At 56.3% G+C, this 15,032-nt stretch overlaps 2 protein-coding genes across 2 annotated transcripts; both read right to left on the reverse strand.

Annotated features, from left to right (window-relative positions):
* Positions 1 to 2,597: 2,597 nt before the first annotated feature.
* Positions 2,598 to 6,953, reverse strand: TRIM65 (tripartite motif containing 65). Its single transcript, XM_032429580.1, has 6 exons — positions 6,521 to 6,953; positions 5,115 to 5,210; positions 4,643 to 4,876; positions 4,382 to 4,556; positions 4,217 to 4,282; positions 2,598 to 3,720 (listed from the first exon to the last, which is right to left on the reverse strand). The coding sequence occupies exons 1-6, from the start codon at positions 6,938 to 6,940 to the stop codon at positions 3,146 to 3,148; spliced, it is 1,566 nt and encodes a 521-aa protein (XP_032285471.1). The 5' UTR covers positions 6,941 to 6,953; the 3' UTR covers positions 2,598 to 3,145.
* Positions 6,954 to 8,693: 1,740 nt separating this feature from the next.
* Positions 8,694 to 14,717, reverse strand: MRPL38 (mitochondrial ribosomal protein L38). The gene is made up of 9 exons (XM_032429886.1): positions 14,572 to 14,717; positions 14,286 to 14,465; positions 11,983 to 12,117; positions 11,696 to 11,904; positions 11,087 to 11,159; positions 10,909 to 10,954; positions 9,577 to 9,735; positions 9,193 to 9,329; positions 8,694 to 8,994 (listed from the first exon to the last, which is right to left on the reverse strand). The coding sequence occupies exons 1-9, from the start codon at positions 14,636 to 14,638 to the stop codon at positions 8,858 to 8,860; spliced, it is 1,143 nt and encodes a 380-aa protein (XP_032285777.1). The 5' UTR covers positions 14,639 to 14,717; the 3' UTR covers positions 8,694 to 8,857.
* Positions 14,718 to 15,032: the final 315 nt, after the last annotated feature.

Raw genomic sequence — 15,032 nt, forward strand, 5'->3', positions numbered from 1 at the left:
AAATGTATCCCCCTTACAAACGTTATACCCCAAAGTCCATGCTCTTTTTCCCCTCTCTCCCAATGCGTTTTTCCCAGAGAGGAGACAGACTTCTGTCAGAATTGGGTGGATTGAGGGCATATCATTCGAAGCAGCTTTCCAACAATTTGCACATACTTGTCCCACACCTACTTGAAAAGCACAGTCTACAAAACTGGGTAGTTTTCTATAAAAAGGGCAGTAGCATCTCATCATATGTAAATAAAAGTGAACAGTCACAATAAGGAACACTCCTCCAGAACAACACAGAAAGGACTAACAACCTGATAAAAAGTAATATCATAGAATGAAGACCCCAAATCCTTCCCACCACAAAAGCAGAAGGGGGCTGTTCTTCCTTTCTCTCTCCCTTTCAGAGTGTGGGCACCGCCTGTCAGACATGCATGCTGGGGCTTTGGGATGGCGGGTGGGTTGGTGGTGGTGATGGTCAGAACCTGTACACGGATGGCCGGCAATGCCAGTCACTTGGCCAGCCCAACCCTGCTTCCTCCCCTGCTGGGTCTCTCAGCAACTGTCAACCCAGCTGCGCTTTGTCAGCCTGCCTGGTGCGAGAGCCCTCTCCCCATGTTTGGGGAGTCCCCAATTTAGGAGTCCTCCTAGAAGCTCATTGCCCAGGCTGTACTGATCAGAGGCCTGGCCCCGCCCTTGAACAGAGAGCCACAGGCTGGGGAGGCACCCGCAGGACAGAGTGTGCAGCCCTGGCCGTGGCTGGGGCCACGTTACAATGTGGGAGGGAGATGTATTCTTCACAAATAAAAAATTTTTGGGTTTTTTTTTTTTTGGAGTATGTGTTTTTGCATGTGTTATCCTTTAAAAAAAATTATCGTAAAACAATTATTCATGAGTATATAAAACATACATGTACAGCATAAACAGTTATAAAGCCAATATCCTTGTAACCACCACCCAGATCAAGAAGTGAAATGTTTTAAGTAATAGAATTACAGCTGCTTCAGGTCCCAGCACCCACTTCCAGAAACACTAACAAACGTATGTCCAGGGATCGTCAGGAAAGCACATTCTGAGTAGGGAAAACAAAAACAAAGGAAGCCAGCACTGTCCTGGAACCTATACACATCACTGCACTTAATCCCCTTCCCCTGGGTAGAGGGGACAGGGGCTGAGGCTGTGTCCAGCTAAGCTGGCTGGTAGGGGCGAGGAGGGGAAGGGTCCGCCTGACTCGAGATTGCTTCATTTTGGCCATTTGTATAAAAATAAAATCTTCAGGGTGCCTGGGTGGCTCAGTCGGTTAAGCGACTGCCTTCGGCTCAGGTCATGATCCCAGGGTCCTGGGATCGAGTCCCGCGTCGGGCTCCCTGCTCGGCGGGAAGCCTGCTTCTCCCTCTCTCACTCCCCCTGCTTGTGTTCCCTCTCTCGCTGTTTCTCTCTCTGTCAAATAAATAAATAAAATCTTAAAATAAAATAAAATAAAATCTTCAAGTGCTCATTATTATTATTTTTTAAGATTTTATTTAAGGGGGGAGGGCAGGGAGAGGGAGAAAGAGTCTTTTGAAAGTTTTTTTTTTAATTTATTCATTTGAGACACAGAAATACAGAGAGAGAGAGAGCATGAGCAGGGGGAGAGGGAGAAGCAGGCTCCCCGCTGAGCCAGGAGCCTGATGCGGGGCTCGATCCCAAGACCCCGGGACCATGACCTGAGCCGAAGGCAGACACTCAACCATCTGAGCCATCCAGGCGCCCCAGGGAGAAAAAGTCTTAAGCAGACCCTGGCATCACGACCCTGAGATCACCACCTGAGCAGAAACCAAGAAACGCTCAACTGACTGCACCACCCAGGTGCCCCTTACTATTTTTCTGTTGAGCAAGTCCACTGGGAATTCAGCCTACATACATAGCCATGGATATGGTCAAAGCTTCCTGCTCAAAAATACGCATCAGGGTGAAATTTTTACAGCCTCAAATAATTTCAAAGTTGGATACGGGTTCCCCTGCAGTAACCAAAAGCAGAGCGTCCTTATGAAATCTTTCATAAGCAGAAACAGCACACAGCAGAGAGTACCCCTGGCTTTCAAAAGTTGAGGTTCTGCCACTTTGCTTTACAAAAGACCTCCATTAGCACCTGTCTGCACTCACCAAAAGAAATCCGAAACCATGCTAATGTAGGTCTTTTATGAAAGCGAAGTGGCAGAACTTGAACTTTTGGAAGGCAGAGGACGCCTGTATTAGGGAAATAAATTCTGGTAGTCATTAGAGAGACCGTTTATATGGTAATCATTCAGGGGAAAATATTAATACCGTGAAAAATGGTTATGCTAAATAAAAAAATGCAAAAAACACAAGTGTTTTTAAAATGCAACCACAGGGTGCCTGGGTGGCTCAGTTGGTTAAGTGACTGCCTTCGGCTCAGGTCATGATCCTGGAGTCCCGGGATTGAGTCCCACATCGGGCTCCCTGCTCAGCAGGGAGTCTGCTTCTCCCTCTGCCCTCTTCCCTCTCGTGCTGTCTCTCATTCTCTCTCTCTCAAATAAATAAATAAAATCTTTAAAAATAAAATAAAATAAAATAAAATAAAATAAAATAAAATGCAACCACAAGTATGTACAAAAGAAACTAAGATATACCAAAATGTTAAGGAAAAAAAAAAAAGAGGGAGGAAGGAGGTAAAAATCACTTTTCTCTAGGAATTGTGTTTTGTGGCACCCCCAAACTCCCCCCCCAATTCCTCTGATCTCTGTCACCTTCACAGGAGGCCCGTGGCAGCGGAGAGTGTATTTGCCACACTGTGTGGCGAGGCCCGAACCGCGCACGCTCTCCTGCAGGACCAGGAGCCCATGGGAGCGGCATCAACCTCGAATGAACAGGCAGCGCCTAGAAGTGGGCTCTGCTCAGGCAGGGTCCTCCCGGTTTAGTCCCTTCCTAGTCCCCGTGCCCTTCAATGATGCTGGAAGAGTGAACTCCGGTTTCGGGGCTCCCTCCCAATCTCTCTTTCCAAGTGGCCCAGCCTAGTTCTGAGTCGATCTTCTGGCCCAAAGCTGGTCCCCTTATAGCTGTGGCCTCAGGTCCCCAAGCTAGGGGCTGGGCAGCTTTTGGGTGCACAGGCATGGTGGCAGCTGTCCCTGGCCTAGAGCTCCATCCTGTGCCTTCCTCAGCTGGGCTCTGAGGCCTCTTCCTGGAGCTCCGGAGGGAGCTTGGCCTCAGGCCGATGGCACAGGGTCAGGGTCCTACCCTCCAGGAGCCAGAAGACAGGGTAGAGGGGCTGGGTGAAGATGGCATGGAAGGTATGCAGGGGCTGGGCCTTGGGCTCCAGGCTGTAGAAGGTGAGGCAGCCAGAGACCAGGTCCAAGTCCATGCCCAGGAGCTGCCCCGACACCCCTGGGAGGAGCTGGGCCTCCCCGTTGTGCCAAGCCTGCACCCTGTCCTCCTGAACACAGATCCCCCAGGAGCTTGGCCCACGTCCGATGTTGTCTGTGTGGGGCCCCTGCCTGTGCCGCGCCAGGTCTGGATAGGCGACGCCCAGGGTCACCGAGTGGTTAGATGCGTGCACCTCCCAGTAGTGTCGCCCGTTCTGGAAGCTCTGGGCACAGCGCACCTGCCAGAGCTCGAAGCAGCTTGGCCCGGCCACGTCCCGGGGCTTGCGACGGTGCTTTACCTGCTGGTCCTGACGAGACAGGTAGAGGTGGCGATTGGCGCTGTCCGGATCGAAGGTCAGATTGCGATAATCTGTCAGGGACGGACGGACAGACGGAAGGTGAGCGGGCAGGCGCCTGTGCACGTCCACAGTCCTGTCCCCAGGGGGACAGATGGCACCTGGAGCTCCACCAGTGCAAAGCCACGCGTCCGTCAGGCGACCAGCAAGTGGTGACGTCACCACAGCAGGCGGCCTGCGAGTGGAACCTTCCATTCACGTCATTTCAAAGAGGAAGAAACTGAGGCTCCCCAAGGTAACCTGACTTGGTAACGAGTGGAAGACTCATAGCTGAGCCCGGGTTTGCAGGCCCAGAATCTCCTCACGTGCTCTACTGGCCCCACGTGTGAGAGGCTGGCATCCTACGACAGGTGTGCAGCGGGGGGGACGGGCATGGAGCAGACATCCCGGGCGGGGCAGTCGCAGCATGTGCCCCCCGCCAACAGGTACACACCCACCCACCGACACATGCACACACGAACGCACAATGCACACGTGCACGTGCACACACACGCTTGCTGGTCTCCTTACTCTGCCAGAGTTTCCTCCTCAGTGGACAAACCGGACTCGGGACTGGTGCCAGGGGGCCTGGGGCCTCTAGGAGGCAAAGAAGTGTTAGGGCAGTGATGAGGAGGGGAGCTCGTGGGGGGCAGAGTCCTGATCCCCCTTTCCCACCCACCGTGGGGCCAACCTTACCCACGGGGCCCAAATCAGCAGCCTCAGTTGGTGCTCTGGGGTGGCCCCCCTCATCCAGGAGGAGGTCGCACAGCCGGCTCAGTGACTCCTTCAGGCCGGCCAGCTGCTGATCTTCGTCCCACTGCGGAGGAGTCAGAGGCCCAAGAGGCCCCGGGGGGACCAGGAGCTGTGACTCCTGAGCCCCAGGGACAGTTGCAGTGAGCCTGTGTGCCAGGTGCAGGGACGCTGGTCCCCCCAACCTGCTGCCCTGAGGTCTGGTACCTGGAGGAAGGTCCGGTCATCCAGCAGCTCCAGGAGGTCCCGGACCCCGCGGTCATAACTAGCCAGGGCCTCCAGGTGGCCCTGTAGTCGCTCTTCTCCATCCTGGGCTTGTGCTAGTGCCTGGGTCTCGGCCACCTTGATGTCCTTCAGTGCCAAGGCCCGTCGCATCTCTAGGGCCTGCAGCAGGCAGCTGAACTTGCCAGAGATCACGGAGGCCAGGCTGCAGGCCGAGCTCTGTGTGGGCGAAGCAGTGGCCTAGGGTAGCCAGGGCCAAGGCTGCCCACTGGGCTGAGGGGTGGGGGATGCGGGTAGCCAGGGTCCCTGGAACATTTCCCCCCACCCTGCTCAGTCCCTCCCTCCCTGGGTCCGGGAGCATTTTCAAGGTAGCTCACATCTACTACCCAGGGTCCCAGGGAGTGACTGGTGGCTGCCTGAAGGACACAGCATGAGGACGCACAGATAGGCCTTGTACCTGGATCTGGCTTCTCTGCTGCTGCAGTTCCTTCAGCTGCCTCTCGGCCTGGGTGGCCTGCTGCTGGCTGACCTCCAGCATGGCTCTCAGCTGGGCCTGTGGTGCCCACCAGGGAACAAGCGACAAGAGGGGACCAGGGATGGCTGTGAAGTCCTCACCTCGATCAACAAACAGCTGCAGATGTGGGGCACCCCCTCCTCGTGCCACCCCAGGCAAGGCTGACCAGTTGACCGGCACACAGAACACTGGCCTTGGTCTGAGCCCCAGGTGAACTGGGTCAGAGTCCCAGGGAGACCCAGACAAAGCCCGTTTCCAACTGGAGCGGGGAGGTACACAGGCGAGCAGAGGCCTTGGGCTTTAAACCTGACTTCCAGTTCCTCTTGGCAGGCTGAGCAACCTGGAGCAGAGCCCCCACTGTCTTTGGGCTGTAAACCCACCCCGCACTACCTCTGGTCAATAAATGGTGTGAGTGACACTTCTGGCTTCGGCAGCCTTGCAGGGAAGGGGTGACAAGTCAGAGCACCAAAGCTATTTGACCAGTGGGTAGTGTAGTACATGTACAGGGTGGGTTCTTCCAGATGCCCGGCCAGTCCTCAGCCCCAGCCCTGGGCATGGGGGAGAAGAGGGCACCCCTATTTGTGACTCTTCTGGTACCCTTGAGGGTTAGAATGTTGTGTTTTTATGGGAGCAGGACAAAGCATCATTCCCAGCCTCTGGTCAAGAGCCTGTTTTGCTTCTGCTTCTCCAGGCCACACTTCATGAGGCAAGGGCCATCATAATCCCCACTTCGCAGATGAGAAAACAGGACAGAGAAATTGATACTCTGGCCAAAGCCATCAGATAGCTCTTCCTAAGCCCAATGTCTCTGTCCAGGCCCCATGGCCTCCAGCATTGTACAATGTGCCACAGGCAGGAAGTGGGGAGGGGTCACTCTCTCTTGGTTCTACCTGACTGTCCCCCAGGGATGCGCATCTGTCCTCTCACACCCCACATCACTTCACCTCGCTCTAGCAAAACACAGGCTCCTCTGGCGTGCACGTGCCATCTGCCTGTATCACCTGCCACTCTCTCCCTCCTTGTTGCTGTCACCTGCTGGCCGGGGTTACCCACTTTCATGCTCAGAGCCTCAGCAGTAACATCTCATCCTCATTCTCTGTGACTTCTCAAGCCACGGGGGTATCCTCCAACACTGGCTCTCGGCTCCTTGACATCCTCACCTCAGAGCCCTTTCCTTCTCTCCATTTCAGCCACTCAGTCCTGGGGTCTCACCCTGGGCCTGTCACCAGCTCCGAAATCTCTATTCCAAGCACCTGAATACGCACAAACATCCCAAAGCCTCCTCCTGCTTAAGCTGCCCGCCCCAGTCCGGGCGCCGAGAGAGACAGGGCAGGGCACCCCGGTGTCACCTCGCGCTCCCGACGCTCGGCGTCCAGCAGCGCCCGCTCGTGGAGGCGACACTCGTTCACGGTGCACGCGCTGCATATGCAGCGACCCTCGGTGCGACAGAAGAGGTCGAGTGGCCGCCCATGCCGGGGGCAGCGCGCGCCCGGGGCGGAGCCAGAGGCCCGGGCAGGGTCGGGGCCGGCGGCCGGGGCGGGCCCGGCGCGCATCGCCGTGAGCACTGCGCTGAGCGCCACATTGCGGCGCAGCTCGGCGCCGTCGGGGAAGGGCTTCCGGCACTCGGGGCACGCCTTGTCGTAGCGGTCCCCCCAGTCCCGGATGCAGGCCCCGCAGAAGTTGTGGCCGCAGAGCAGCGTCACCGGCTCCAGATAGAGCCCCAGGCAAATGGAGCAGGTCAGCTCGTCCTCCAGCGGCGGCGCGGCCATGGCGATGGCGGCGGCGGCGGTGCGCGGGGGGCGGTGCCTCCCGAAAGCGGGCGGGCGGTGCGCGGCTCGGGGGCGGGGCCTCCGGGGATGGCGGGCAGTGAGGAGCGGGGCGCGGCGCGGAGGCCGGTGAGGCGGGGCGCGGGGCGGAGGCCGGCGAGGCGGGGCCTCCGAAAGCGGGCCGGAGTCGCGAGGCGCGACGGGGGCGGGGAGGATCGAGGGCCAGTGGAGCTGGAGCAGAGCGGCTGTTGCCTCCCCCACCTCGGGCACCTGGGCCCTCGCCGCGCCCACTTTCTTCCCTCTGTCCAGGCTCCGAGCCACCCTCGCTGCTCATGCCGCCCCAGGATGGGAGTTGGGGTCCAGCTCTCGGTGGTCCCACTCTGGGAGCTCCATCCCCTTTCCCCAAACCCTCGTTAAGCGGCTCCTGTGTAGGGGAGCGGCCCCCACCTCCAGGGACCAGAACCTTTGGGAACCCCGTTGGGCCTCGGGGCCTCTTCTTGGCTGAAGGCCCCCACGGACCCCTCATCTGGAAACCTGGACAACAGCAGCTACTTCCCAGCAGTTTTGGCGATTAAATGAGACTGCACGAGGTTGCGCCGGTCAGTAAGAGCAATGGGCACACAGCTCGTGCTCCTTCTAGGCTTTCCTGCCAGGAGGTGCTCCGCTGCCCTTTTCCTTGAGCTGTTTCAGGCATTTGCCAGATTGGGGTGTCTCCTTTCTCTAAGCTCCGCCAAATTTTGGTGCTTTTAAAGTAAACAGTGAGGTGGAAATTTCTGGTCACCAACACAGAGACCAATCCAGTTTTTTTTTCAAATCCCCCCCTTTAGTGGAAACCCAAAGTAAGGTTCAACTGCTCTTGGAATCCACTCTCCGTGTGGGCCCCCTGCTGGGGAGTTCCTTCTTTGCAGTTGGGAGCTCTTCTGGAACCTCACTTTTTTTTTTTTTTAAAGATTTTATTTATTTGAAAGAGAGAGCAGAGAGACAGAGAGAGAGCACACAAGGGGCAGGGGAGTGTCAGAGGGAGAGGGAGCCCAACGCAGGGCTTGATACCAGGACCCCGGGATCTTGACCTGAGCCGAAGGCAGATGCTTAACCAGCTGAGCCACCCAGGCGCCCCTGGAGCCTCACTTTTTATAGATTAGCAGAGGAGAGGGATCCTGACTCTAACCCACCTGCTGTGGGGCAGTGTGCTGGGCCAGAGTGAGTTGATGGAGGGTTAATTCTCCTTATTTTTCTAACCAACCTGGCCTAATTTTGAGGCAGGGTACCCTCAATGCAATGCAGCATTCCGTCTTCTGCGTTGTAATACAGGAAGCTCCTCTTCCTAGAAAAGGAAGGTCTCCTGTTGACTGGCTACTTAGAGAAAGAATATTCTAACCATCCAGCAAGGTACAGGGGCTTTCTGGGCCCTAAGCAGGGTGTGGCCAGAGGTCTCAGACCTGCTTCTCATTGAGAGCATCCCAGCCTGTTGCCAGCAGCCTGCCACCAACCATGCTGTGAATATCCAGCAAGGGGCCAATGCTCAGGGCTGGCAAAGCTCTTTCAAGAGATCTATGGGAGCAGCCAAGCCCCACTGCCTTTCTTCTGGACCTGCCTCCAGCCACTTGATCTCAGGGCCTGACACCCTTCAGAGGCAGAGTTGAGGGGGTCACCTCCTGAGGCGGGAGGCGGTTCTCTTTCCATCCATGAAGGATTACAGATCCATCGTGGGGTTGGAGCGTTCCCAGAACACAGACCCAGACCAGTTACAGCAAAAATCATCTTTATTCACATGTTCCACCCGGGCCACCACCCTTGGGGAGAGCTCTTTTCATTCCCAAACCCTGGGTTGGGAGGGCCACAGAGGGGCTGCCTCAGCAGGGCCTAGAAGCCCACAGCCCAGCCCAGTCCACTTTCTGAGGTGGGTTGCACTCTGGCCACTTAGTAGATGCCATAGGTGGGTTCGTGACTGTCCCTGTACCGGTCCAGGTAGCGCAGGGGCTGCCGGTGGGGGAAGCGCTTCTGCTTGGGGTGGTAAGAGGGTGGCCTCACAAACTCAAACACGGGCTCCCGCATGTCTGCAGGAAGAGGGGGGTATGGGTGTGGACTGATGCTGGACCGAGCCCCTTTCCCTCGTCTGTTAGCCTGCGACTGCCCAGCCAGCCCACCCAAGGAGTGGCATGCCTCCCAGTGGCACTTCTCCCTGGCAGGTCAGGAGAGGTCTGTGAGCTCAGGCCAGCCGCCCCTGCCCTGCCCCCAGCCCACTCTGGCCTTACCCAGAAGCTGGTGGAAGATGTGGGTGACCGAATCATCCCAGCGGCACTGGAAAAAGGCCAGGCCAGCTGGTGTCATGGCTTCTTGGTGCTTCTTGTAGAAATCAAAAGTGTGGAAGGTCCGCTGGGCAAGCTGGTAGCTATAAGAAAATGGGGAGCATTTAAGAGCAGGGAATGGGCATCAGAGCCCCACACCCCTCCTCCAGCCAGCCCCACAGGCAATCCTGAGAAGCCCCTTAGGATCTGCCTAGCACAACTACCCTTCTGCCCATCTCAAGCCTAAGTTAAGAGACAGAAGAACCAAGCATGACAGACCATTCCGGGGAAGGTGGCCTGAGAGGGGAGAGGGAATGTGGATGGGGGGGTGGGAGGGGGGCTGCAGATTACCAGGGTGAGGGCCGGGTGTCCCCAGAGAAGTCAATTGGCTTATCCTGCTTGAAGAGCAGGAAGGCAAAGCGGTGGAAGCCGGAGCCTCGGGCAGGGAAGGGGGGCAGGTAGGGACAAGTCTCCTGTCCTTCAGCCACGCTGTTGCCTGGAATGTTGGTTCTGGCGGGAGGAAAAGTATCCATGAGTTACCACTCAAGGAAGGCGGCAGCAGGAGCATTCCAATCTGCATATTCCCTAGAGACTGACGTCACTCCCTGGGAGGACACACCCTAAAATGATCTTCATCCAACAGTCAAGTAGGAGGCAATGCTCTGTGAACCCTCGGACAGACTGCAAACTTGTGAAGGGAACAGGAGGGGCTCAGAGGCTAGAGATGGTCAGGGAGAGAGTGAGGTCCAGCAGCCTGTTTACTAGGCCGCGGAGAGCCGGTGGGGCCGGCTAGAGAACCACACCACCTCTGGGCTGCATCTCTGTTTCCTGAAGGCTCTGGGGTTTGTCAGGGAGCGTTTGCCCATCCCGACACCAGGATGGCCACTGTACCTGCCCCACATAGAACTACCCAGAGGATCCTGTTACACAGATTGGTAACTGCATTTGACTAAAAATGATAGAAACCAGCCTCCCAGGGGTGCCTGGGTGGCTCAGTCGGTTAAGCGGCTGCCTTCGGCTCAGGTCATGATCCTGGGGTCCTGGGATCGAGCCCCGCATCCGGCTCCCTGCTCAGCGGAGAGCCTGCTTCTCCCTCTCCCTCTGCCTGCCACTCTGCCTATTTGTGCTATCTATCTGTCAAATAAATAAATTAAAAAAAAAATCTTAAAAAAAAAAAAGAAACCAGCCTCCCAGTCACTGGCTCCAATTACCTAGAAGTCTCAAAGCTGGGATCAACCGCCTGACCTCTGCCACCCTGATGCCAGGGCCAAAGGCCACTGAGCAAAAAGTAGCCCAGCTTGGGCAGTCACAGCTGCCAGAGGCCTCTCACTGTCCTTCTCCCATCTGATTGTCACAGAGCCCCTCAGGGTGGCTAAGGCATGGGGTGGTACCACCCTAGTTTTACAGATGAGGAAATGAGTTCAGGGGGACAAGAGGCCTGTGGGAACAGCCAAGGCCTACTGCCTGCTTTTTCTTCCAGACCTGTCTTCAGCCAGTGGATCACAGGGTTCTTGACAGCATCAGGAAGCAGGGGTGAGGGGCTGCCACCTGGGTGGAAGGTTAATCCAAAGTTCCACAGTTAAGCCACAGTGGAGCCAGGACCGAAATCCAGCTACAGCTCTTTCCAGGATACCAGGGCCTCCTCACATGCCTCTGACCCCTTCCCCCAGCCCAGGTACTCACACCAGCCAGTGGACATATTCAGCATCTGGCTCCAGCAGGTGTCCATCTGCACACAAACAGACCCCACTAACTGCTGGGCCCTGCTGCCCTTCCCCCCAGGCCCTGCCCCTAACTCCCCAGAACCCTGGCTCCTGGGAGGTGAGGGAGGCAAGAGGCCTGGTGAGCCCCAGATACCGACCCAAGTTGGTGAGCAGCAGTGTCCACATGGAGCCCTTGTCTGCCTCATAGGTCACCTCCGGGGCCTGGGCAGCCTGGTGGGGAGACAACAGGGAAGGTGTCACCCCCATCAGGGACAGACAAGCTGCTGTAAACAGACCTTCTGGAGGGGAGGAATCTGAGGGAGCTTTGGAGAAGGGAGAGCCCACTCTGATCCAAACGCCCTTGACGGTCCTTCGAGGTGCAGGTCAGCAAAGAGAAGCTTACAGAAGGAACCCTGCAGAGTTGCCTAGCCAGCTATCTGAACCACAAGGTGGCCCTTACATCAATGGACAGGGGCTAGGAAGGCTCTGAGGACAGCGGGCTAGTGGCAGGAGTATGCCAAGATGGAGCTTTTCCTTTCATCTTATATTCCTTCCTTTGTAATCACCATGGTGTTGTTTACCAGGAAACCAAAAGGGGGAGACGGAGAAGAACAAAACGCCAAACCAGCCTACATAGGTACCAAGCTTATGCCCTTCACTGCCATAAAAACTGCCTCTGTCAGTGCTTTCACAAAGGACCTGTCCGTGGTCCCGGGGTGGGACGAGTCTGTACACTCAGTGGGAGAAGGACACGAGTGAGCAGTTACCTCCGTTGGCGTGACCTCATTGCCGAGGTACACAGGCACCAAGTCATCTTCACCCACAGCATAGGCCACGTGCAGGGGGACTCGGGGCACAAAGGTGGCGCCACGGAACAGGTCTCGGTAGAGGCCACAGTATTCAGCCAGACGCTGCTTGTGGTAGGGGCCACAGGTCTTCTCCCACTCAGCCCGCACAGCCTCCAGCGGGATGCGTGCTGGTAAGGAAAGATGCCGGTCAGGATGCAGCGTGGGGGCGGGGACACGGTGGGGCCCCCTCCCCTGGGAGGGCTTACCTGTGCGGAGGCGGGCAGCTCGCTCCTCCTCTGAGTTGGCACGCAGCTCCCGGAGGACCTGTTTCCGCTCCAGCAGCTGTTGGGTCCGGCAGACCTTGGGTGGGGGCAGCCCGATGTCAATTTTGTCTTTGGGATCTGGGGAGGGAAGATATGTTGGAGAAAGTGGGAACAAGTTTCAGTGAAGCTGCCAGTCCCTACCTAGTCCTCTCACTTGCCCAAGTTCTGCTGGTAAAACTTACCCTTTAATTCACAAAACTAAATCATATGGTGCAGTCCGCTTCCCAGACCCGAACAGGGTCCAACTGCTAACTAAGCAAATTGGATTCGACTTGAGATTGCATTTTCTGATCCCTAAACCAGGTCACACTGTCTAGGTCGTGGGTAATACAGGTGGATAGATAATCATCTTAATTATGGTTGGAATGACCTTCAAGCCTATTCACACCTGGCCATGGACATTCACCTGAGTCCTTGGTAGAATTAGCTGAAGCTATAAAGACTTAAAGAAGCATTTCTTATACTTTAATGGATTCACCATACAAGTCACCTGGAAAATTTGTTAAAATTCAGATTCTGAATCAACAGGTTAGCGTGGGGCCTGAGATTCTGCATTCCTAACAAGCTCCTAGGTAAAGCCTGTGCTGCGAGTCTCAGAACACACTTTGAGTAACAAGGCCCAAGAAGACTTTCGATTCGATACTTTTTCCACTTAGATTAGACAGTAACAATAAGATGCACTGAACCCTCGTCAAAGATGGATTTATCTGAAAAAACCTTTAATACAACAATTTTGTGACAGACACAATTATTTTATTTTACACTGAGGAAACTGAAGCTCAGGCAAGTCACTCTGAGATAGGGAAACTGAAGGACTCCATAAAAATATGCTTTTTGCTCCTTTTCCTGCTTTTTCTTTTTTAAGTAAACTCTGTGCCCAACATGGGGCTTGAATTCACAACCCTGAGATCAAGAGGTGCATGTTCTACCAACTGAGCCAGCCACACACCCCTTTCTACTTCTATTTTTGCTAGGACCCACACCCCCACTTTAGGGATGCCTTTTGGAAGGAACAAGGAATTAATGATTTCTTTCGAATAGATAACACCTAAGGAAGGACCAGGAGAGAATGACTGCAGGAAGCCACAGTATGCGTATTACAGACGACCAGCTCTAGACATCTCAACGCCAAGACCCCCTGGCTCCAAGGAATAAGACTTGGGCCCTTATCTTTGTTCTAACTGGTTCCTGGATGCCTGAGAGGACATGTGCACCAGACCACAATCCTCAGTAAAAACCCACAGGCCCCAAGCAAAGAGGAGACTCCCTCCTTTCCTTTCTGAATCTCCCAAACACGCTGTCCGTACCTGCACTCTTTCTATACCTTCCAGAAATTCTGCTTTTACCTTCTGCTGGCTGGAGTTTGATTCTTTTTTTTTTTTTTTTTTTTTAAAGGTTTTATTTATTTATTTGAGACAGAGAGAATGAGAGAGAGAGAGAGAGCACATGAGAGGGGTGAGGGTCATAGGGAGAAGCAGGCTCCCTGCCGAGCAGGGAGCCCGATGCGGGACTCGATCCAGGGACTCCAGGATCATGACCTGAGCCGAAGGCAGTCGCTTAACCAACTGAGCCACCCAGGCGCCCTGGAGTTTGATTCTTATCCTGCGTGCATCAGGGATCCTTCTCTAGGTCCCTGGACCTGGCCTGTCAGCATCACCTCCTAAGAAGTTGGGTTTAAATCAGACCATGTGGATTCCATCCCTGTGTCCTCAGCCATCATAAAACTGCCTCCCTAAATGCTTTCCACATAAAGATGTACTCGGGAAGTAGGTTGCTCAAGGGCAGCATCCCCGAGTCACTTTGCCCAGAGCTTTCGATTTCATTCAGGAAAGAACTGCACACCTTTGGGCCAAGCACTATGCGGGTGCAAGGATCAAATGGTCAAGACAGGCAAGATCCCTGTCCTCAGGGATCCCAATACGGGGAGAGGACCAGTGAAAACAAAGTCAGGATAGGGTGTGACCAGGGCTACACACAGTATTTTAGGAGCACAGAGGGACGTTCTAACACGGAATGGGGGGGTGGGGAGGAGAAACCTGGAAAGGATTTTAGAAGTATAAGGTGGAACTCTTAACAGCGGGAGAAGGGAATCTTCCAAATAAAAGAACCAAAAGGTGTGAAGAATCCTGGTGGGACTAAATGGCCCACAGTGCGCACGTGGGCGCTGGCAGGCCCCCTCCGCCAGTGCTCGGGGAGGACGCCGGCGGCCCCCCCGCCCCCCAGTCGCGAGGCCGGTCGCCCTGCACCTGACTCCTCCCCGAAGTGCTCCCGATAGGTCCGCCACCAATGCGGGTTCCGCGCCTCCTGCTCCGCCCGGCGCCGGTAGCGGTCGAAGCTGCGGTATTTCTCCAGCTGCTCCAGGTTGCTCACATCGATGTCCTCGTTGGGCATCGGCCCCAGAGGGGCGGTCCGGCGGTTCAGGGCGGCTGCGGGTAGACAGCGGGAGGTGAGGCCAGGGGCGGACGCTGGCTCGAGCCCCGGGGCTCGGGCTATACAGGGACCTCCAAGAGCGCCCCACCTCAGACCCCTCACCCGAGGTGCTGAAGCCCCGCCACCTCCGACTTCCATAAAGCGCGGCTCGCCACCACGGCGCCGCCATCTTTCCCCAGGACGGCGGCCCCGGTGCCGCCGCCGCCAAGGACCCCGCAGAGGTGGCCGGAGCAGCGCCTGAGCGTCCCGCGGAGGCCCCGCCCCGCCCCGCCCGGCCCCGCCCCCGGGCTCGCGTCCTACGAGCCACGCCCCCACCCGGGCTCCAGCTTCCTCCTTCCCGGGAGACCCGAGCTGCTCCCGTCGGGCGATGGCGGCGAGCTTCGGAAGTGCCCGGTGGCCGGCGGGGCGGAGCTGCGGGCGGTCCGGGCCCCTGGCCGCGGCCAGCCACCAGGAGGCGGCATACACCACAGCCTGCCCCTCTGCGGAGGATACCGAGGGCCTCGGGGTACAGACGCGAGGGGCGTGCAGGCCCTTGACCCCCGGTGGCTTGGATTTCAACGATA

The sequence above is a fragment of the Phoca vitulina genome, unplaced genomic scaffold (genome assembly GCF_004348235.1).
Source record: "Phoca vitulina isolate PV1807 unplaced genomic scaffold, GSC_HSeal_1.0 scaffold41, whole genome shotgun sequence".
NCBI classification, from domain to species: Eukaryota; Metazoa; Chordata; class Mammalia; order Carnivora; family Phocidae; genus Phoca; species Phoca vitulina.